At 52.3% G+C, this 23,764-nt stretch overlaps 1 protein-coding gene across 5 annotated transcripts in view; it reads right to left on the reverse strand.

The window, feature by feature from the left end:
• Nucleotides 1-22,559, reverse strand: part of HSPG2 (heparan sulfate proteoglycan 2) — a 115,343-nt gene extending 92,784 nt beyond the window's left edge. For all 5 annotated transcript variants that reach the window (XM_032231763.1, XM_032231760.1, XM_032231761.1 and 2 more), the window contains exon 1: nt 22,382-22,559. In XM_032231763.1, the coding sequence (XP_032087654.1) occupies nt 22,382-22,441 (60 nt within the window). In that variant the 5' untranslated portion in view covers nt 22,442-22,559. The remainder of the gene's footprint in view (nt 1-22,381) is intronic.
• Nucleotides 22,560-23,764: the final 1,205 nt, after the last annotated feature.

Below are 23,764 nucleotides of genomic sequence, written 5' to 3' on the forward strand. Positions count from 1 at the left end.
TGAAAGGGGAGTGGAGCTTGCAGGAGACAACAGCTAAAGAACAGGGACCGACTTGGGAGTAAGGCAGCGACGGCGAACTTTTTCGGCACCGAGTGCCCAAACCGGAACACGTGTGCATCTGTGTGTGCTGGAGTGCCAGAAACCCAAAGACCATCTGCCCGACGCACACATGCCTGTTTTTTGGCTGTTTGGGCCATTTTGGGGGTGTTTCAGGCCGTTTTTCGGGGCGTTTTTCAGACCATTTTTGGTCTAAAAACAGGCCAAAAAGACTATTTGGGGGGCATTTTTCAGGTAGTTTTCCCGCGCTCCGGCATCTGCAAAAACCAGCACCAGAAACCAGAAGAGCAGGTTGGTGACAGCACAGCTGCCCACTGAGCATGCCATAGGTTCGCCATCATTGGAGTAAGGCCACAGGTGGACGATGAATGCCCCCTCCCAGATGACATAAAAGAGGAGCGAAAGGGGAGTGGAGTTTGCAGGTGACAACTAGTTTTGCTTAATTAGTTCATGACTCTCCGAGACTCCTTGCCACGTTTTGCAGATATTGGCCTGGCAGCTCTCCAAGCCCGATAAGGTCTTGACCATAAATCCTCCCTTGAAAGACTTTGCTGGATGTCACAGGAAGTTAATAAAAGGGTGTGTTTGCTTCAGGCTCTTGAGAAGCCTCGGTCAGAACACCCAGCTGGGACTGGGAAGATTCCCTGAGACCCCTTCAGCCCACTGAACCTTTAGGCCTGCTGGTTTAAGGTAAGGAAGTGGACAGTCGCAATACCCAGACTTGGGTGAGGTTTTAAGAGCTACCTGGTCCCTCCATCTCCACCAGCCCCTCTCCTCAAAGGGGGCTCAGGTGAAAGCAAAGCAGCCAGTCCCACTGCCGGGCCGTGGGCACCTAGGGCTACAGATGGGGACAGGAATTCGTCAAAGCAGCATTTTGCTATGAAAAAACACGGCCGGCCACATTACTGCAGGCTGGTCCGGGCCGGGGGACAAAAGACTTGAGCTTGCCGGCATAAAAAGGGGATTTAACTGGACGGACGGTCTCTTTGTGAAAGGAAGAGGGGAAGTAGGAGCTGGGGAACCGTGGGGGCCTGGCAAGGCGGGCAGGGCACCGTGCCAACCCGCCGGCAACTGTCTTGGGCACTCGGGCTCTACCTCGTCCAGATGCTTATAAGCTGGACAGCCAGTGGATTTCGGCCATCCAAGCATTGCCCGCTGGATGGGGGCACGGTTGGCGGAAGATGCCCACATGAGGGGAGGGCCACCGGCTCGGGGAGGAGAAGGGAAATCCCTGCCCAGGCAAGAGAGAGAAGAGGGTGCCCAGCACTGCCCAAAAACTCTTGGGCACAGAGGGGGCTCCTATCATCTCGCAAACCGCTCCTTTCACACATACACAAAGTCCCACACTTCCGAATCCTTCACGGAAAGGAAACGGGTTTAATGCCCGGGAAGACAGAAGCCACTTTGGGGTTCAGCCCTCATAGTTGGTCTTCAGCCTCCCTTAGCTTGAACTGAGAACACCAATTTCGAAGACTGCGGCATTCCGTGCCGACCACTCTCAATTTGACAGCAGGAGAGCTGGACTGCAAAGGTAAAAGGTTCCCCTTGCACATATATCCTGACTCTAGGGGGCGATGCTCATCTCTGTTTCAAAGCCGAAGAGCCAGCGCTGTCCTAAGACGTCTCCGTGGTCATGTGGCTGGCATGACTCAATGCCAAAGGCGCACGGCACAGGTTCACCGACAAAAGGGGCGAACGACAAAACCACGCCTGACTAAACCGCAGTGACAAAAACCGCGTGTTCTAAAGCGCTCCGCCGAATGAGTGCTGAATTGCACCAACAACAGTGCGGCGACAGAAGCTCGCTGTAAAACTAAACCTAACCCTAAACCTGACCCTAAACGTAACGGTAAACCTAACGCTAAACCTAACGCTAAAACCTAACCCTTAACCTAACCCTAACCCTAACCCTAACCCTAAACCTAACCCTTAACCTAACCCTAAACCTAACCCTAAACCTACCCCTAACCCTAAACCTAAATGTAACGCTAAACCTAACACTAACCTAACCCTAAACCTAACTCTAAACCTAACCCTAAACGTAACGCTAAACCTAACGCTAAACCTAGACCCTAAACACCTAAACGTAACGCTAAACCTAACCCTAAAACTAACCCTTAGCTTAACTTAAATCGCCCCTCTGTCGACTGAAATCGCCTTCTGTCTCTGCGCTGTTGTCAGCGCATTGATGACGTCGCGGTTTTAGCAACGCGGTTTAGTCGGGCGCGGTTTTGTCATTCACCCTTTTGTCGGGTCACGGCACGGAAACGCTGTTGCCTTCCCACCAAAGGTGGTCCCTATTTTTCTACTTGCATTTTGTACGTGCTTTCAAACGGCTAGGTTGGCAGAGCTGGGACAGTCATGGGAGCTCACTCCGTTTACGCGGCGCTAGAGGTTCGAACTGCTGAACTGTCGACCTTTCTGATCCACAAGCACAGCGTCTTAGCCCCTGAGCCACCACGTACAGGCCTTCAATTCCCCCCACCCCGAGGGGTTTTTTGAGCCCCTTTCAAGCCAGGGGGTGCGTTGAAGGTATCTCGGAGCTCTCTCTCCCCTCTCTGGGAGAATGAAATAATTCTGCCCCCCTTGTCCCCCCCCCCAAATGAACACATCCAAGGGACCTTCCTTCACTGCAAAGACCTTTGCACTTCTTAGCCAGGCTGGGTCTTCCAGCTGCCTGCTTCCAGCCCCCCCCCCGCCACACCCCCAAATCAAGGAAAGCTAAACTAGAGGCTGGTCAACTAAGCAGCAGCAATAAAGGTAAAGCTTCCCCTCGCACATACGTGCTAGTCATTCCCGACTCTAGGGGGCAGTGCTCATCTCTGTTTCAAAGCTGGAGAGCCAGCGCTGTCCGAAGACGTCTCCGTGGTCATGTGGCCGGCATGACTCAACGCCGAAGGCGCGCAGAACACTGTTGCCTTCCCACCAAAGGTGGTTCCTATTTTTCTACTTGCATTTTTTCACGTGCTAGGTTGGGCAGAAGCCAGGACAAGTCACAGGAGCTCACTCCATTAAGCGGCGCTAGGGATTCGAACCTCCGAACTGCCGACCTTTCTGATCGGCAAGTGAACGTCTTACCACTGAGCCACCCTTTGAAGCGCAGCAATGGCAGTAACTAAATCCTCCCCCCCCCCCCCCGCCCCGGAAAAAAAATCCAGGATGCAGTGAGAAAGCCAGTTCGCCGCCAATAATCCCGGCTGGCTGAGAAGACAGACACTGCAGCCCGTCCTGGGATTGTTTATATCCCCCCTTGGATCACCCAGCCAGGACTGGCCGGAAAGAAAACACACATCCCTCACCTCTCTTCTCCCCCCCCTCACGCACGACCCATTGCACCTGTCACCAGAGGCGGGGGCTGAATTGAAAACAGGGTCTATTTCAGACAAAGCTTTCGGCCGTGCAGTGAACCGAACAGCGCAGGGAAAAAAATAGACCCCTGGATCACGGTGGGGATGCCGGGAGGGGGAAATGGGGGTGGGTGGGTGGGTATAAAAGGGAGAGCTGATCTTCCTCCTTCTTGCCCAGCCCCGCAGGTGCCCACCTGCTCCCTGGGTGAAGGGGAGCCGAGCTGCCAGTCAAGCCCTCAGCCACTCACAGCAAGGCGGCTGGCACAGGCCTTGGCAAAGAGAAACGGGCACTGCATCCAGAGGACAAGGGGTCACAGTCACCATCGCCTTGCCTGGCACTGGATCTCGGATTGGGCCAGACACAGCCCCTCCGAAATGTGGGGGAAGGAACTTGCTCTTAAGGTGGGGGTTTATCCGAGGGCCCTCTTTTTTCTTGATATAATATTTTTATTGTACATTTTTCTTTACAATGCATCATATTTCCAGTTTTCTGGGCTATATCCCTTTCTTTTGGCGTATCCATAGTTTTACACACCCTGATGATAACCAATATTCTCTTAATCATACATTTATAGTCTCTTTTAAATACATAATGTTGTACGTCATGGTTATTAAGCATTATTTCATAATTGTGCCATCACATTCTATATATTTATCTCTCTATTTTTCCCTCTCTACATCCTTCTCCTCCCTTTTTCCTCTTCTCCTCTCCCTTCTTCTCTCCTCTTCTTCCACTTCCCTCTCCTTCCCTCTCTCCTACTCTCTCCTCTCGTCCATTTCCTTCTCTCCTTTCCACTCTCTAACTTCCCACTTCTGCCTTCTCTTTCCTTCTCTTCTCCTCTCTCCTCTTCTCCACTTCCCTCTCCTTCTCTTTCTCCTTCTCTCTCCTTCTCTCTTCTTTCTTCTCCTTTCTCCACTCTCATCTTCTCCCCTCTCTCCTACTCCTCTCCTCTTGTCCATTTTCTTCTCTCTTTTTCCCCTCTACCTCTCTTCTTCTTTCTCTCCTCCTCTCCCCCCTCCTTCCCTTTCTCCTACTCCTCTCCTCTCGTCCATTTCCTTCTCTTCTTTCCCCTCTCTACTAATCTCTTCTTTCTCTTCTCCTCTCTCATCTTCTCCCATCTCTTCCACTTTCTCCTACTCCTCTCCTCTTGTCCATTTCCTTCTCTCCTTTCCACTCTCCTTCCCACTTCTGCCTTCTCCTTCCTTCTCTTCCCACTTCCCTCTCCTTCCCTCTCTCCTACTCTCTTCTCTCTTCTCCTTCCTCCTCTCTCCACTTCTCCCCTCTCTCCTACTCCTCTCCTCTCATCCATTTCTCTCTTTTCCCCTCTACTTCTCTCTTCTTCTTTCTCTCCCCCTCTTCCCCCTCCTTCCCTTTCTCCTACTTCTCTCCTCTCGTCCATTTCCTTCTCTTCTTTCCCCTCTCTAGTCTCTTCTTTCTCTTCTCCTCTCTCCTCTTCTTCCCTTTCTCCTACTCCTCTCCTATCGTCCATTTTCCTTCTCTCCTTCCACTCTCTCCTTCCCACTTCTGCCTTCTCCTTCCTTCTCTTCCCCTCTTCTCCATTTCCCCTCTCCTTCGCGTCTCTCCTTCCCTCTTCTTCCTTCTCCTTCCTCCTCTCCCCTCTCCTTCCCCCTCTCTCCTTCCCTCTTCTTCCTCCTCCTTCCTCCACTCTGTTTTCTTGAGTTGCCCAATTTCGCTAAAACCAACCCGAGATGCCACCTTCGCCAGACGAGCGAACGAAGGACATTCCCCGGTTGGCACAGGTTGTGTGAATGCAGCCCCTTGTTTCAGCTGACCTGGAGGTTGGGGGGGGCAGCGTGGCAGGATGGATTGGTGCCCAGGGGCTGCTCTGGGAGAATGCCATGGGAGGGGGAGTCAGGGATGCAACTTTCCTGCCCTCTAGGTCCTCTGCCTACCAGCTCCTCCCCACCCATCCTGCCTAGCGCCTGACGCAGCTTTCAGGATGCCGACCCTGTCACCCTGCTCTCTGCGGCCAGCACCCCATGGCGGCTTCCTGAATCTGGCTGGAAATTTCCTGCCCTGTGAGAGAGCCCACCCCCCCCCCACACGTGAAAAAAGAAATGCCAGCCCCTTTTGGCAGTGGGTAGAAAGGGAAGGGCGGCGCGAAAGGCGGCTGCCGGCAGCAGGCAAACGAGCAGCGAGCAGGGCAGGGAAGCATGTACGCCACTTCTCCCCCAGGCAACGCCTGCCACGGTTGGCAGGTGGGAACATCTGGGCACGGGGAGGAGCGCAACGCATGCAGCTCTGCCTTGCGCGCCTGCCTCCACCCTGCAGGCCGGATGCTGGCTGCTGACGTCCTGCTTGGGGACAAAAAAATGCTCTGTGCTCTGTGTGGGAGCCTCAAATCAGATGGCAGAATTGGCACCGGGGGCCTGACGTTCAGGGGAACAGGGCACCCTTGATTTAAGACCCTGGCGGTCACGGGTTCAGGGATAGCTCCAACCTGCGATTCCCCTCGACGAGGACGGCTAAGCAAGCAAAGGACCCACTTTATGGAATTGAATTGAATTGATTTTATTATTTGTATGCCGCCCTTCTCCGGGAGGGACTCAGGGCGGCGAACAACTCAAAAGGGGAAAAGGGGAACATAGAACAGAATACAAGTAATTAAAATAACCAAGAATCACACAACCATACAAGTCGAGAGGGGAGGGGAACTCATCAACCCCAGGCCTGCCGGCAAAGCCAGGTTTTGACGGCTTTTTCGGAAGGCCTGGAGAGAGGTGAGGGTCCGAATCCCTGCGGGGAGTTCGTTCCAGAGGGCCGGAGCTGCCACAGAGAAGGCCCTCCCCCAGGTAGTAGCCAGATGGCATTGGCTGGTAGACGGAACCCGGAGGAGGCCAACCCTGTGTGATCTAATGGGTCTTTGGGAGGTAATGGCAGCAGGCGAAGACCAGGAGAAGCCTCTATCCATGGAGAAGCCTCTATCCCTGAGGTGGGGAACTTACAGCACATGTGCTGGAAGTGTCACGCAGAGCCATCACTCTGAGCAAACGAGCCGTCGCCCATTGCTCTTCTGGGTTTCCAGCACGCCAGTCACCTGGTCTTCACACGTACGGGAGTGAGCGCAAAGCGGGAGAGCGGCCACCCGGTATGCATGCGTGTGCTGGGCGGCTGCTCGTCTAGTTTCTTGCGTTCGCATGCCAGTGGTGGCTTCCGGATCCTGTTGCAACCAGTATGCTGCGACGGGGCCGGGCACCCATGCTGTGCACGCCACCACCCTGTCATGCCCCAGCTGCTTGGCAGAGGGTCACACAGGTGCTGTACGCTGTGTGCACATGCACAATTGGCCCATTTCCCTCAAAAAGTGGTGAGGAATGTGGGCGGGCAGGTGGGTCCAACGAGCCACCGTTCCGGTACGGTGGGCGCTGCTCCTAGTTGCCACCGGTATTGACCGTACCGGGCCGTACCACCTGGAAACCCACCACTGGCGCATGGGCACTGGCCCTTTGGTCTTTGCATGTGCATGCACACCAGAAACTGGAAGACCAAATGGCTGGTGTACATGCGCACGCCAACAAACTGGAAGAGCAGCCGCTGGGCGTGCGCAATCCATGGCCGGGCAGCTGCTCTCCAGTTTTCGGCACATGCACGCACGCTCCCGTTTAGCACCCAGTGCCGAAAAGGTTCACCAACCACTGCTCTATCCCAAATTGCAAGTCCAGATGTTTCAGAATTACAAGTCCCATCATCCTTGCTCCAAGCCGAGGACAACGGAACTCCCTTCCGCAGCTCATTTATACCTTTCCCCACAGCCACGCTAGGAAATGAAGCTGCATTCTGACCGCTCCCCCCACTCAACCGTCCAAAAACAATGATCATCTCTTTCCCGCAACATCGGGACACTATTTTAAGCTCGTGTGGCCTTGACCGGTTTCCTGAAATTGTCCTGCGAGGGGAGAAATTTTGCGCAAAACACGTCCAGCCGCCTGAAGCTCCCGCTTCCTTCCTCTTCCCCACCCCCGCCCCCCAAGTCTCTCCCCAGCCTTCCGTTCCTGCTCCCAATGGAGTCCCAAAGGAGAATGCCCCAGTGCTTCGGACGTGGGAAAGTCAAACGGCTTCTGGGGTGACCCTTGCAGGGATGGCCCTTCGGGGAGGGTAAGCAGGGCCTTTTTGGAGGTGGCTCCTGCAGATGCCTTTAAACAGGCAAAGCGGAGCAGTCGCATCCCATTCGGGGATCCGTGGGACCAAGAAGCCATTTCTATAAAATAAGGCAGTGGGAATACCTAATCCTCCTATTTTCTCCACATCGATAACCCTGTTGGGAGGGATGGACTGAGAGAATGGGACTGGCCCAAAGTCACCCAGCCGGCTCTCACACCTAAGGTGGGACTAGAACTTCCAGTCGCCTGGTGATTGCCCAAAGTCCACCCAGTAGGCTCTCATGCCTAAAATGGGACTAGAACTTCCAGTCTCCTTGTGATTGGCCCAAAGTCATCCAATAGCTCTCACACCTACAATAGGACTAGAACTTCTAGTCTCCTGGTGATTGGCCCAAAGTCTCCCAGCTGGCTGTCACGCCTACAATAGGCCTAGAACTTCCAGTCTCCTGGTGTTTGGGCCAAAGTCACCCAGCTGGCACTCACGCCTAAGGCGGGACTAGAACTTCCAGTCTCCTGGTGATTGGCCCAAAGTCTCCCAGCTGGCTCTCATGCCTGGCAAGACTAGAACTTCCAGTCCCCTGGTGATTGGCCCAAAGTCACCCAGTAGGCTCTCATACCTAAGATGGGACTAGAACTTCCAGTCTCCTGGTGATTGGCCCAAAGTCACCCAGTAGGCTCTCATGCCTAAAATGGGACTAGAGCTTCCAGTCTCCTGGTGATTGGCCCAAAGTCACCCAGTAGGCTCTCATGCCTACAATAGGACTAGAACTTCCAGTCTCCTGGTGATTTGCCCAGTTACCCAGCTGGCTCTCACGCCTAAGGCGGGACTACAACTTCCCAGTCTCCTGGTGATTGGCCCAAAGTCACCCAGCAGCTCTCATGCCTGGCAAGACTAGAACTTCCAGTCTCCTGGTGATTGTGCCAAAGTCAACCAGCCGGCTCTCACACCTACAATAGGACTAGAACTTCCAGTCTCTTGGTGATTGGCCCCAAATCAACCGCAGGCTCTCACACCTAAGGCGGGACTAGAACTCCCTGTCTCCTGGTTTCTACTCTTGTGCCTTCCCCACTAGACCAAATTAGCTCTGGGGGGGGCACCTTTTCCATTTTCTAACCCCCCCAAAAAAGTTATGATACTGCCGCCTGACTCCAGCTCCTGTCATGCCTACACTCCTGCCCACTTTTTTCCTGTCCCAGTTACCACCTCCTGTGTCTCCTCTCTCACCTCCCTCCCCCTTGCAGGCTTCCTGCCCCCCCCCCTGACAACCCTTGCCAGCAGAGAGCTATGGAGCCTGTGGATGTGAGGCCACATGCTTCCTTCTCGGACACTTCTAAGAGGCTCCATGCAGGAAGGGAGGAAAGGAGTGGCCCCCAGGGCACCATCCATCTTATGCCGGCTCCTGAGAAGAAACACGGCCCTTTTAATGAAGGGGGAAGACCCTCTTCCTAAAAACTCCCCAAATCAGGTGCCAAGAGAGGAGGAGAAGGAAGGGGGACAGGATAGAGGAAGGACGCTGCTTTTTTTTTCCTTCCCACGATTCAGCCAACTATGGCCGAAAAAAACCGACACGCTTTAGTCGCGCTTTGGGTTCAAGTTCAGCACCATGCAAGCCTCTAGTCCTCAAGGCCCCACCCTGAACTCCAACAACCGTTACATCCTGTGCAGCTCAGCGAGATCCTCAATAGATGAGAATTACGATGTGTGTGTGTGTGTGTGTGTATCCTCTCGCCAGTAATAACATCTTCATTTGTCATTCCTGGGGGTCACGGGGTGCCTGGGGGAAAAGGATAGGTTTTATGCAACGAAAACTAAAAATGCCAAAGAGAAGAGAGCCACGCGTGAGCAGTTGTGCATTCGAGATTGCACGCTACACGGCTTTGAAAGGGGCCCTTTCATGCGGCCGCCTCTCTGTGGCATCAAAGCCACTGGCCTCTTCCTCCCCACCCACTCAAAAAAAGGGAGAGTGGGAAAGAGAGACAGAAAGAGACAGAGAGGGAAGGAGGGAGGGAGAAGAAAGAAAAAAGAGGAAAGGAAGAAGGAAGGGAGGAGGGAAGGAGAAAGGAAGGGAAGGGAAGGAAGGGAGGCATAGGGAAGGAAGGGAGGCATAGGAAGGAAGGAAGGGAGGAAGGAGGGAGGAAGATAGAAGATAGATAGATGGATGGATGGATGGATGGAAGGAAGGAGAGATAGATAGATAGATGTAGATAGATAGATAGATAGATAGATGATAGATAGATAGATAGATAGATAGATAGATAGATAGAAGGTAGAAGGTAGGAAGGTAGGAAGGAAGATAGATAAATGGATGGATGGATGGAAGGAAGGAAGGAAGAGGAAGGAAGGGAAGGAAGGGAGGGGAAGGAAGGATGGAAGGGAAGGAAGGAAAGAAGGAAAGAAAGGGAAGGAAGGAGAAGAAGGAGGGAAGGGAGCGAAGGAAGAAAAGGAAGAGAAGGAAGGAATAAAGAAAGGAAAGAAAGAGGAAGGTCAGAAGGAAGAGGAAGGAAAGGAAGGAAACGGAGGAAGGAAGGAAGAAATAAAAGAGTAAGGAAGGAAGAAAGGAAGAGGAAGGAAAGAAGAAAGGGAAGGGAAGGAAGGAAGAAAAAGAAAGAGACAGGAAGGAAGGAAGGAAGGAAAGATTGGAAGGAAAGGGAAGGAAGGAAGAGAAAGGGAGGGAGGGAAGAAAAAGAAGCGAAGGAATAAAGAAAAGTAAGAAAGTAAGAAAGTAAGAAAGAAGTAAGAAAGTAGAAAGTAAGAAAGTAAGAAAGTAAGAAGTAAGAAAGTAAGAAAGTAAGAAAGTAAGAAAGAAAGAAGAAGAGAAAGAAAAGAAGAAAGAGTGCCTTTGCAAGTCTTCCCTCTAATTATCTGCCTCCCAAAGTCGGATTCCTGTCTGTCCCTTTGCGTCCAAACAGTAGGGTTGCCTTCAAAAAGACCCCTTCGCTTCCAGGGGATGGGAGAACTCCAAAGGTTGCAAAGACAAACAGAAAAGGAGGTGGTGTGTGTTTTTTTTAAAATCCCCCCAGCCCCCATTGGAAATGCCTCCATCCCTGGTTCCCGGCCCCCTTCCCCACCCAGGGCCCTGAGGCTGCGGTCCGAAACAGCAGCCAGGCATATCCCCCCTCCCTTCCCCTGAGCCCCTTCCTCCCCACGCCGGTTCCCACACTGACCAGTCACTCTTTCCATGGGGAGGAGGATGGCGTTATCACTTTCCACAGCAGGCTGTGACAGGGGGAGGGGGCGGCGGTGGCTCCTTGGCAAGCTCCAATGATCCTCTCCCCCCCCCCCCCCACATACACACACCATTTCCAAAGGGAGGAAACGGAGCGGGGAGAGTGGGTGAAATAAGAGGGATGGGCTTTTCCAGAAGGAAAAGAGACTCCAGCTGAAATCAGAGACCAACGGTGAGCAGCGATCCAGCCCTTGGAGTTACTAAAAAATAACACACACCCCAATGCCCCCACTGTGTCAAGAAAAGGGCAGTGCCCCAGGGGCCAAAGGCAAGCAGTGGGCAGGGCCTGGTAATGGGGCAAAGAGGAAGGGAACCAAGCTGTGAGGGGCCAGATATACTGGACACAAGACCCCTAAATGCAGACTCTGGGAGAGGTGGCCGTCCCCCCTTCCCCCCTCCTGATGGGTCAGTTGAGGTTGCCCAGTGAGGTGGAGGGAGCTGACCCCACAATCCAGGACTTCATCGGCACCGCCACCGCCCTTCCAGCAGGAAACTGAGCCAACCCATAAGTCATTTTGTATTTATACAGTGCATAAATATATTTATTTGGAATACACACACATCAGCCAGGAGCCGTCACGCCAATGAGAAGGTATCGCTTTTCGAAGGTGCCCAAAATACACCCCTGGCAGCCGAGATGGCGGCATGAGCACCCATAGGAGCAAGATCCCTTTCGTGCCCCATGCCAACCGCGCGGCCTTCGCCCGGTGGGCAAGCGAGGCCCAGATGCCCGCAAGGAAATGCAAAGACCGAGCCAGTTTTAGCCGTGGCGCACCAGTCTAGCTTCGGCTGGCAAGGTTCAACCGTGTGCCCAGCCGAAACCTCTGGAGAGCAGCTGGAGGGTCTCCAAGCCACCTCTGGGGATTGCCACCTGCCCCCCCCGCCCCCAATAGCCTTCTAAGCAGAAAGGGAGGCACCGAGATGGTAAAAGTGTTGTTGTTGTTGTTTTAACTTTTTATTTTGTTTATGCAAACATAACATCCTTGCAACACGTATCTGTTGTGATTCTTTTTGTGTACATGTAAATCTTCTATAACTCTAACTATATAAATATACATATTTTATTTCGCCTTTCTTTCTCTCCATTCTATAGATAGCAACCTTTAAATACATTTGGGTGGTCTTATATCCATTCCCTATTACTTATTTGCTACAGTCTCTTTTGTATGTCTCTCTTTTTTATTCATTTTCCGGTTTTGCAATTATTATTTTTGATTTGTTGATCTTCTATTCTCTTTCGCTTTGCTACTCTCCCCCCCCCCTTTCTTCTAGCCCAATGGTTCTCAACCAGTGGTGGGATTCAAATAATTTAACAACTGGTTCTCTGCCCTGATGATCAGCTGGGTAGGCGGGTGTTGCGATATACGTGCAGGCATACGTTAGCTATGCTGAAACACGTATAGAAGTAATGATTAACCATATGATTGGATCAGTAAGACCAACTGTTTAACCCTTAACACTAAATAGATCAGCAATCACAGACTCTTAATTATAAGCGTTGATTAATCAGGGTACAACTAATTAACTCTCAAACATTAATTAAGGATTGGAAGTTTACATGGCGATAAAAGGTTTATTGACTCTGAGTATTCTTTAGGTCTACATGGAAGTAAACGAGTTACCATATACTGTAAACTTGCACAATCATGATTGGTCCCCATTGGCTATGTAATCCACCCCTCCCTTGTGTATGCTCAATAAAAAGGACCCCCGGACTCCGTTCTGGGTCGGTTCGTCCCGAAGGGAATTCGTGTCCGAGTCTTCCTTCCACATTGGCTTCATGAACGACCCGAGAAATCGCAGGCGGGGGATCAGTGGTCATGTGACTGGGTGGGCGTGGCCAACTCAACGTCACTCAGGACGATGGGCGCTTCCGCCTTAGCTGTCACAATGTAATAAGGGTGAACTGGAGAGGCAGTTTCTGTAAGCAGGGTAATAAAGATTAGGCTAGAAACAACACCCGAATGTTTCCTTCCTGCCTTCTTTACAGGATTAGCTCTGTAAAGTGGGGGGGGGGGAAACAAAATGAGATTTCTTCCAACAATGGTTCTCCGAACTGCTTAGAAAGTTAAGAACCAGTTCTCCCGAATAGGTGCGAACCGGCTGAATCCCACCACTGTTCTCAACCTTCCCAATGCCGCGACCCTTTAACACAGTTCCTCATGTTGTGGTGACCCCCCCCAGCAACCATAAAATTGGTGTCTCGGTTCTTAAGACCATCGAAAATACGTGTTTTCCGATGGTCTTAGGCGACCTCTGTGAAAGGGTCGTTCGACCCCCCATAGGGGTCACGACCCACAGGTTGAGAACCGCTGTTTTAGCCAATTATACCGTAAGTGAGTAATATCCAGATTCTTCTTTATCTTTTAATCTTTAAACCCAGCGTTTCTATGCCAGTGATGGCCAACCTTTCTGGCACCGAGTGCTCAAACTGGAATGTGTGGGCATGCGAACGTATGCATGTGCCAGTGCTGGGAACCCAAAACCCAGCTAGCCAGCTTGTGCATGCCTGTTTCTTGAGCGTTTCTGACCATTTTTGGCCTGTTTTTAGGGTGTTTTTTGGATTTAAAATGGCCCGAAAACCACCGGAAAATGCCCTGGAAACAGCCCAAAATGCCCTGTTTTTTGGCTTTTGGGGGCAGTTTTGAGGCACCTGTAAAGACCAACTGGATGGCGAGCACCAGAAACCAGAAGAGAAGCTGGCGATGGCACAGGTGCCCACAGAGAGGCTCCGGGTGCCAACCCTGGCACGGGTATCGTAGGTTTGCCATCACGGTTCTATGCAGTGCCAGGTCCTGTGACCAAGGGCCACAGCCCAAGGATATCTTTAGCCCAAAGAGGATCCAGTTACATTCTCCAACCCTGCCCTAGATTTTCTGTGGGTGTCCCCTACGTCCTCTGCCCTCTTGCTGCTTCTCTCTCCCCCCCTCTGGGCCAAGGCTTCACAAGGGATCCCGTCCTGCCATCTTTTCCAAGGCTGGGGGCCATTTCTCTCCATCTCGCTGAGCGTCTTTGGGTGGAACTGGGAGGAGGGGAGGAGGGGGAGGAGGCTGGCCCTTATTTTTACTTCCTTACATCATAAAGGGAAGTGGGGTTTTCCTTGCAGGGCCTGCATTGTCTCAGCTCCATCTGGAAAATAGCTCTGCCCCCGCAGGGCACGGACTTCTGCAGACAGAAGCTCTTCCCTGCGGATACAATTTCTACAGAGGAATCACCGAATCTGTCCTCTGCACCTCCGTAACTGTCTGGTTTGGCTCTGCAACCCAACAAGACAGACACAGACTTCAGAGGATAATTAGAATTGCAGAAAAAAAATTAATTACTACCAACCTGCCTTCCATGAAGGACCTGGGCACTGCACAAGTCAACAAGAGGGCTGTGAAAATATCTACAGACTCCTCGCATCCTGGACAGAAATTGTTTCAACTCCTACCCTCAAAACGATGCTATAGAACACTGCGCACCAGAACAACTAGACACAAGGATGGTTTTTCCCCAAATGCCATCACTCTGCCAAACAAATAATTCCCTCACCACTGTCAAACTATTCACTAAGACTGCACTATTATTACTTCTCATCGTTCCTATCTGCCATCTCCCCACTTAGGACTGCAGGACTGAACCTTTGTTGCTTGTATCCTTACAGTTTTACTGAATGTTTCCTAGTATGATTTGATTGCTTATTTATACCCGATTGGCTATCATTAAGTGTTGTATCTTATGATTCGTGATGAATGCATCTTTTCTTTTATATACACTGAGAGCATCTGCACCAAAGACAAATTCCTTGTGTGGCCAGTCACACTTGGCCAATAAAGAATTCTATTCTATTCTATTCTATTCTATTCTAGTCCAGTCCATCCTTAATTCTATTCTATTCTATTCCATTCCATTAATTCTATTCTATTCTATTGTGTGTTCTATTCTATTCTATTCTATTCCCTATTCCCTATTCCTATCCTAGTCTAGTCTATTCTATTCTCTAGTCTATTCTTTATCTTATTCTCTATTCTATTCTATTCTATTTAGTCTATTCTAGTCCCTATTTCTATTCCTATCCTATCCTAGTATAGTCTATTTTCTGTTCTGTTCTGTTCTAGTCTAGTCTATTCCATTCCCTATTTCTATTCTTATTCCTATTCCTATTCTATTCTATTCCCCAGTCTATTCTATTCCCTATTTCTATTTCTATTTCTATTCCTAATCTTATCCTACTGTACTCTACTCTATTCCCCAGTCTATTCTATTCTCTATTTCTATTCCTAATCCTAACTTATCCTACTGTACTCTATTCTATTCCCTAGTCTATTCTATTCCAATCTAGTCCAGTCCAGTCTAAACCAAGGAGGAGAAGTCGTCTCAGCCAGTGGGGCGAGAATGAAGGAGTCCCTGCCGATGTGGGACGGGATTCTGCCCCCGACTCTTGCCCTAGAGGCCCAGCCATAGCTTCGTTTGAGCCTCCCTATGGGGAGCATCAGCCTTTCCAAGGCCAGGCATAGCTGGCATTTTAGAGCACCTGGGCAAGGGATGAAGGCTTGGGATAGAGGCCATTTCCCTATCAGATCTGGATGGGCCCTTCCCCGAGCAGGGAGCCCAGGCCCGAGAACGGAGAGGGGGGGCAGCCTCCACGGAGCAGGGAGACTATTAATACAAGCCCAGCTATTTCCTGCCTGCTTCTGCCACGGGACGCGAAATCAGGGAAGCTGTTTCCTGCCTGGCGGTATCAACTCCGGGCCCCTCTGCCTGGCAGGGAAGCCGGGTTCAAGCAAGGCGAGGGCCCCTAGGCCCAAGGGAATGTCCCCCCACACCCCGAAGGGGAAACAGCTTTGCTTTTGCCGCGGGGAGAGATGCCAGCCCAGCCATGTCCATCTCCTCTCCGTCTCCTTCCTGGGCAAACGGCCAGCGCTACAAGTTCAGCCCAGAAGGAGGTAAGGCAGAATTTGGCATTCAGAATTCCTTCGTGCAACATCTGGGCAAGATGCCCACCGACCCCAGTTGCAACCTGTCTGCCCAGATGAGGGAGGGGGGTGATGGGGGAAACGCACCGGGCCAGCCTTGGAGGGACAGAACCACAGTTAGTTGCAGATGATTGGGGAAATGGGAGGGGTGGGCTAACCTCTTTTGTGGCTAGTGAAAGGACTCGCTAGCCATTTACGGAGCCAAGGAACGTGCCCTGTGGGGCAAAAGGGCCACAGGTCAGGAGAGGGCACCTGCCAGGCCTCCTTTCAACATGGGAAAAAGGGCAGCTGAAGCCCCCCCCCCAAGGGCAGAAAAGCTCTCTACACCTCCAGCCTCCAGGTATTTTCATGCGTCCTTTCATTGAGTCAGAAGCCAGGAATGCCACACCAAATAAAATATAAGGGAAGTTTTAAAGTGATGCCAAGAAGAGGGCGAAGGAAGTGCTAGGCTCGGTGGGAGGGGAGAATGCAGAGCCCCTTCTTATGCTCCAATTTCTGGTCCGGTTGTGTACAAAAACTCTCTGAAACACGTGGCACGACATAACCGCGAACGTCAAAGCGCGCCGACAAAACCGCGGCGCTAAAACCGCGATGTCAAAAGCGCGCCGACAACAGCGCGCCGACAGAAGCGCGATTTAACTTAAGGTAAGGTTTAGGGTTAGGTTTAGGTTAGTTTGGTTAGGTTTAGGGTTATGTTACAGCGCGCTTCTGTCGGCGCGCTGTTGTCGGCGCGCTTCAGCGCTCATTCGTCTCTGCGGTTTTGACGGCACGGTTTTGTCACCACGGTTTAGTCACACGCGGTTTTGACATACGCACATTTGTGGTGGAACCCTGAAACACATGGGGAAAGACAGACAGAGAGGGAGACTGAGAGAGAAATTGAGAGAGTGAGAAACAGAAAGAGAAAGACGAGAAAGAGAGAGACAGAGAGAGATAAAGAAAGAGAGACAAAAAGAGAGGAAGTGTGTGTGTGAGAGAGACAGAGAGAGAGAGAGAGAAAGAGACAGAGAGGATAAAAAGAGAGATGACAAACAGAGAGAGAGATGAGAGAGAAATAGAGAGAAGAGAGAGAGAAAGACAGAGAAATAGAGAGAGAGAAGAGAAAGAGGGATGAGAAAGAGAGAAAGAAGAGAAAGAAATAGAGAGAGACAAAGAGAGAGACAGAGAGAACAGAGAGGAGAAAGAGAGAGGAGAGAGAGGGGAAAGAGAAGAAATAGAGAGAAGAGAGACAAAGAGAAAGAGAGACAGAGAAACAGAAAGAAAGAGACAGACATTCAGAGAGAAGACAGAAAGAGAAGAAAGAGGAGAAAGATGAGAAAGAGAGATGAGAGAGAAAGAGAGAGAGAGAGACAAAGAGAAAGAGAGAGACAGACATTCAGAGAGAGAGAGACAAAAGAGGAGAAAGAGAGAGAGATGAGAGAGAAATAGAGAGGAGAGAGAGAGAGACAAAGAGGAGACAGAGAGAGAGAGACAGAGACACACAGAGAGATGGAGAAAGAAAGAGGTGAGAAAGAAGAGAGAGAAATAGAGAGAGGAGAGGAGAAAGAGAGATGAGAGAAATAGAGAGAGAGAGAAGTTAATTGCAGGGGAAAGGGAAATCACACACTTTTAAAAACCTCAGTGCTGGAGGGGGGGCAGTTAAAACATTCCCAGCTCATGGTAGGGATGTGGGGGGCACGGGTGGTCTGAAATACAGTCCAAGAAGCAGGGAGGGGAGGGCTCCTTAAGTCACTTAACTATGTTTAATTGCTAACACGTGAGTTTCCAAGGATTTGCGGGGAGGCAGGACAGCTGCCCGAGGAAGGCGATGCCCGCTTCCAGGAAGCTCCGAAAGCAGGCCTACCTCGTCGGTGCCCATGCCCCAGCCGCCAGCTTGGTCTCCTTGACCCCTCCGATGGGCTCTGAATAGAGTTTAGCTCCTCCGGCTATTCTCTGTCTGCTCGAGTTTCTGGTCCAAAAGCAGGGACATTCCTCTCCCAAATTATCCTTCTGAGCTCACTCAAAAATAGCAGCCACGGCGGGCACCAGGAGAGATTGGTGGGGGCACTGGGGGGGGGAGTGGGGGAGGAAGTCATTTCCCCCAATAACACTAGGGAAAGAAGGCGTCTTCCCAGCATCCAAACAGCCACTCAAAAGGGCTTTGATGCCTTTGAGCATTTAAGGAAAATTTGTCCAAAATGTTTTTCGATGGTCCTTTGCACTGGCAAGGTCGGCCAGAACATATAAAGATAGATCAGCCAAATGTTGGAAATGTAACCAAACACCAGGTTCCTATTTCCATAGGTGGTGGACATGTCCCAAAACTAAAAAATACTGGTTGAAAATACATATCTGGGGTTTTTTTTGGGGGGGGGGATGACAAAGAAGCACATTGAACTGAGACTAGAGACATTTCTGTTGGGAATCCTACCAGAAAAATACAGCAAAAAAGACTATATATTTGATTCTACAAGTACTGACTGTATTTACACACTGTGGAAGAGTGAGGAGATCTCATCCGATGCAGAGGGTGGTTCAGAAAATAATGGAATGCGCAGAAATGGAGAGGTTAAGGCTTATTATCAAGAAGAAACTGAATATTTGTTGACGTGGGATATTTTATCAATAGCTAGAAAACAGAAAGAGACGTTAGGAAGGAGGAGATACAAGATCAGAAAATGTTGCCCCGGAGGGTTCATGATGGTATTTTATTGCAATTATCTTGATATATAGTTGCATTATCAATGTTACTGCAATGAATATTAACAAGAAGTATGTGGACTATGAACCAATGGTGAAATTCAATTTTTTTTTACTAACGGTTCTTGGTGGGCGTTTTGTGGCTTGGTGGGCGTGGCAGGGGAAGGATACTGCAAAATCTCCATTCCCTCCTCACTCCAGGGGAAGGATACTGTAAAATCCCCATTCCCTCCCCATTCCAGGGGAAGGATACTGCAAAATCTCCATTCCCTCCCCACTCCAGGGGAAGGATACTGCAAAATCTCCATTCCCTCCCCATTCCAGGCAGGATACTGTAAATCTCCATTCCCACCCCAGTCCAGGGGAAGGATACTGTAAAATCTCCATTCCCTCCCATTCCAGGGGAAGGATACTGCAAAATCCCCATTCCCTCCCCACTCCAGGGGAAGGATACTGCAAAATCTCTGTTCCCTTCCCACTCCAGGGGAAGGATACTGCAAAATCTCTGTTCCCTTCCCACTCCAGGGGAAGGATACTGCAAAATCCCCATTCCCTCCCCATTCCAGGCAGGATACTGTAAAATCTCCATTCCCACCCCAGTCCAGGGGAAGGATACTGTAAAATCCTCATTCCCTCCCCACTCCAGGGGAAGGCTACTGCAAAATCTCCATTTCCTCCCCACTCTGGGCCAGCCAGAGGTGGCATTTGCCAGTTCTCCGAACTACTCAAAATTTCCACTACCGGTTCTCCAGAACCTGCTGGATTTCACCCCTGCTATGAACTCTCAAATAACAGTACCCAGTTCACACACGGTTTGATGGAGATGAAAAGTATTATAAATAAAATAAATAAAACTTTTTTTTTTAAAGGGCTTTGATGCCCGCAGGCGCTGCGTTTTGGGGGCCATTGAAAACTGCCTCCTTTGGTCTCATTCCAAACGCACTGGACTGGCCGGTGACGGGGGGGGGGGCAGCGGTCCAACTTCTCTGGAGAGACTAGTCAGCGAGGGAGGGGGGGTTGGTCAACCACAAGGCCACACCCCATGGAAAGAGGTTTTCCAAACATCAGCGGGTGGGAAGGATCTACAGGTATGGGCCAGGCCTCACCCTATGGAGGACAGAGAGCCACTCAACAGGGGAGAGGATTCCCTGGCGCAGGCCAGGCCAAGCAGCCACGCTTGTGGGGAAGCTCCCTCCAGACCGGCTTCCCCCCTCCTCCCTTAGCCCCACCGCATCACTGGCACAGCCGCCGCCACAGTTCCACCCCCTCGGACCTGCTTATCAAGCATTCCTCGCATGCTCTTTGCCCTCTTTGCAGCCAGTGGGGAGGGGGGGAGGGGGGGGGAAGCAAAAAAAGAGGCCTCCCCAGCTTAACCCCGGCACACCCAGGAAGAGGAGGGGAAGAAGGCACGTTCGTTCAAAGGAATGCGCTCCCTGGGGAGAAAGACTGTCCGGAGAGGGTCTCACCTCACTCTTAGCACCTGGAAGCTCTTTTGGGTATAGAGGGAATCCTTTTCTGAGAACTATCTACAGAGTGAGAAGAGGGGGAGTGGGTGTAAGATCATGGGGGAGGGCAAGCATTCTATCTCAGGTGTGGTACCTGACAGGTATAGCAGCTAAAGGTTCCCCTTGCACACATGTGCTAGCCGTTCCCAACTCTAGGGGGCGGTGCTCATCTCCGTTTCAAAGCCAAAGAGCCAGCGCTGTCCGGAGACATCTCCGTGGTCATGTGGCCGGCATGACTCAACTCCCGAAGGCGCACGGGACGTTGTTCCCTTCCCACCAAAGGTGTTTCCTATTTGTCTACTCGCATTTTTTTTACGTGCTTTCGAACGGCTAGGTTGGCAGAAGCTGGGACAAGTCGCGTGAGCTCACTCCGTTACGCGGCGCTGGGGATTCCAACCGCCGAACTGCCGACGTTTCTGATCCGACAAGCTCAGCGTCTTAGCCCCTGAGCCATCCTTGTATAGCAGCTAAGCAGAAATGCCCTTCAGGTGTTTCTCTCGGCCAACGGCCCATAGAAAGGAGGAGGTTTCCATCCCTCCCTTTCTCCCCTACGGAGAGCCCTCAGAGCAAGACACCAGAGAATGAAGGAAGGTTGCAAGTTCCAAGTTCACTAACCGGCGCCTCTTTGCCTGCCCAGGGCCGTGTGGCTCAAAAGCCTCTCTATAACCAAACCAGCCCCAAAGAAGTCAGATGCCCCCCAGAAGGACGCAAGGCTGGCCAGGGAGCCCCCCCTCCCCGGTGCCCCAAAACATGACGAGCCCAAACACAGCCTTTTATTTCACTACAACAACTTCTACTAATGTTCTTTAGAAGGCCAGAACCTGAAGAGGAAACTCAAATCCTTTGGCCAACTAGTGAGAAGGAAGAAGGACTCCCTGGAGAAGAGCCTCATGCTGGGAACGACGGAGGGCAAAAGAAAGGGGACGGCAGAGAAGGAGGTGGCTGGATGGAGTCACCGAAGCAGCCGGCGTGAGCTTCAATGGACTCCAGGGGATGGTAGAGGACAGGAAGGCCTGGAGGAACGTTGTCCATTGGGTCGTGATGGGTCGGACACAACTTCGCAACTAACAACAATGCAAGAAAATCAAAGCAGGCGTGCCCGGCTAGAATGGGAAAAATTACTTCTAATATCCGTGCGATTTGCAAAGCGTACCTTAAAGAAAACCAAAATAACCATCTGGAATGCAAGGTAAAGCAATCCATCCAAATTGAGCCATGTGGAAAAAGCATCACCCGTTGTTGAACGGCTTTTCCCGGAATAAGCCAGTCTTTTGCATCAGCACAAAACACACACACACACACACACAGACAAACACCCTCAAAGGCTTAACAGGGCTGTGATGAAAGGCTCCTCCACAAAAGCAAATGGAAACTTAAAACCCAACTTCTGCACCTCCTCTTCTCCGACCCAGGCAAGCAAGAGGATGCCCTCCAGGCATTAATGACGCTGCACTCTGGGACAGGCCCTGCGCGATGATGCCCGTTCGGCCGCCGATGCCATCTTTCACTGCCTCCCCAAGTGCTCGGATGCCCAGAATAGAAGGTTGCATGGACCAGCTGGAGGACAAGGCCAAGGAAGGCTGTGCCCGGGGATGAGGAGGGGGGCAGCAGGCTGGGCATGGAGAACCTGGCACCTTGTCATCTGCTTGTCAACAGGCCTGCCCAGGGGGTGCCCAGCCCATCCATTCCACCCTAGACTGGAGCAAGTGACTCCCCAGGATGCCCTTCAGCCCCATCCTTCTGCCCAGCTAGAGCATGGGTGCCAATGTGGTGCCCACCACCGCATGGGGGGGGATTTGATTTTTAAAGGGGGCAATTTGAACCTTGTTTAAACCTTTTAGGTGTGAGTTCACTTTTTGAGTAAAGTAAGAATTATATGTCACGGGGAGGGGGAAAGTATCAAGATTTTAGATGCTTAGGTGGGGCACAGCCAAAAAAGAGGTTAGGAACCACTGGGCTAGAGGGCTACCCACTAAGCAGGCCACCCACCCATCAGGAATGTGCCCTGAAGACTGGCCATCCAGGGAGGGGCAGAGTGGCCGTGGGAGCCCACCCCCCAAAAGTCAGCGCAACAAGGGCACCCATTGTTCACCAGCCGTCTGGGAGGGTAAGGAAGGAGGCTGCCCACCTGGGAGCAGAGACTGGCGGGCAAAGAAGGCGCCCAAGGGCATCTGGGCCGGAGAGTGCCAAGCCTTAAGTCGCCCCGGGCCGGGCATGGAGCGCTCTCCCTGCGCCCGGCCACTGCGCACCTCTCCTTCCTTCCTCGCCCTACAAATGCCCAGACGTGGCGAGGGAGCCGTGCCCGGCGGAGTCCCAACCCGGCCGGGCAGCCCCGTCGCGACACGAATAGAGCTTGCCCGATCGATGCCAACCCCCCCGGCGTTTAAAATTAGAGCCTCCGCCCCGGCAGCGCCATCCTGGAGATTCCCCCTCCCCCCGTTTGCCCAGCCCGCGACCCCCGGGCAATGCCCCCCAGCCCCGCTTACGCTCAGCAATGCCGCGGCGCAGACTGCGGCCGCCGCCACCAGCGCCCGGCTCCCCAGCATCCCGGCTGCTCCTGCAAGCCGCGAGTTCGCCTCCCGGACCTGCCCTGCGCGCCTCGGCTGCCCGCCTCTCTTCGGCTCTCTTCGCCTGGCTGCTTTTGCTCCGCGCGGGGAAAGGGCGAGCCCCGCGCCCCCCAGCCAAACTTTTTTCCCCGGACGCTTGGCCCCGCCCTCCCCTCGACGGCGCCCCGGCAAACCCGGACTGGATTCCCTTAGCGGACGGGGAAGGGGGGAGAGTGAGAGAGAGAGAGAGAGCGCAAGCGGGGCGGGCTTGGGAAGACCCTTTCCACCCACCCACCCACCCACAACGCCCGCCTCCCTGGAAGGGAGGGCGCGGGACACCCCCATCCTCCAGGATGGCTTTCCTCCCTGAAAGCGAGCCTAAGGCAGAGAATAACGTTGGAAGGGCACCCAGAGGTCACCTAGCCCACCCCTTTTGGCCAAGGGACGCTCCTTCCGAGAAGGATGCTCCCTCTCCTCAGAGGAAAACTTAGCTCCAGGCCGCCCTTCCTTCCTGAAACTGGCCTATGGTAGAGGGTGATGTTAAAAGGGGCCGTGAGGTCATCTAGACAACCCACCCCGATGGCCACAGGACGACCTTCTGTGGGCCCTCTCTGAAAAAGGCTGCTGTGTCCCCTCTGAGGAAACGGAGCCTCCAGGCTGGCCTTCCTCCCTGAAACTGAGCCTACGGCAGAGAGTAATGTTGGGAGGGATCCAGAGGTCATCTAGCCCATCCCGGCTGGCCACAGGACGCTCCTTCCAACACTGCTGTGGGCCACTCCAACAAGGCTGCTGTTTCCCCTCTGAGGAAACGAGCCTCCAGGCTTGCCTTCCTGACTGAAACCGAGCCTACAGCAAACAGTGCTGTTGGGAGGGACCTAGAGGTCATCTAGACCACCCCTTTTGGCCACAGGGGGACGCTCCTTCGGAGAAGGATGCTCCATCTCCTCAGAGGAAACGGAGCCTCCAGGCTGGCCTTCCTCCCTGAAACTGAGCCTACGGCAGAGACTAATGTTGGGAGGGATCCAGAGGTCATCTAGCCCACCCCGGCTGGCCACAGGACGCTCCTTCCGACGCTGCTGTGGGCCACTCCGACAAGGCTGCTGTTTCCCCTCTGAGGAAACGGAGCCTCCAGGCCTTCCTTCCTCCTGAAACTGAGCCTACAGCAGAGAGTGCTGTTGGGAGGAGACCTAGAGTCATCTAGCCACCCCTTTCGGCCAGGAGCGCTCCTTCGAGAAGGATGCTCCATCTCCTCAGAGGAAACTGAGCCTCCAGCTGGCCTTCCTCCTGAACTGAGCCTACGGCAGAGAGTAATGTTGGGAGTGA

The sequence above is a fragment of the Thamnophis elegans genome, chromosome 15 (assembly GCF_009769535.1).
Source record: "Thamnophis elegans isolate rThaEle1 chromosome 15, rThaEle1.pri, whole genome shotgun sequence".
Classification (NCBI taxonomy): domain Eukaryota; kingdom Metazoa; phylum Chordata; class Lepidosauria; order Squamata; family Colubridae; genus Thamnophis; species Thamnophis elegans.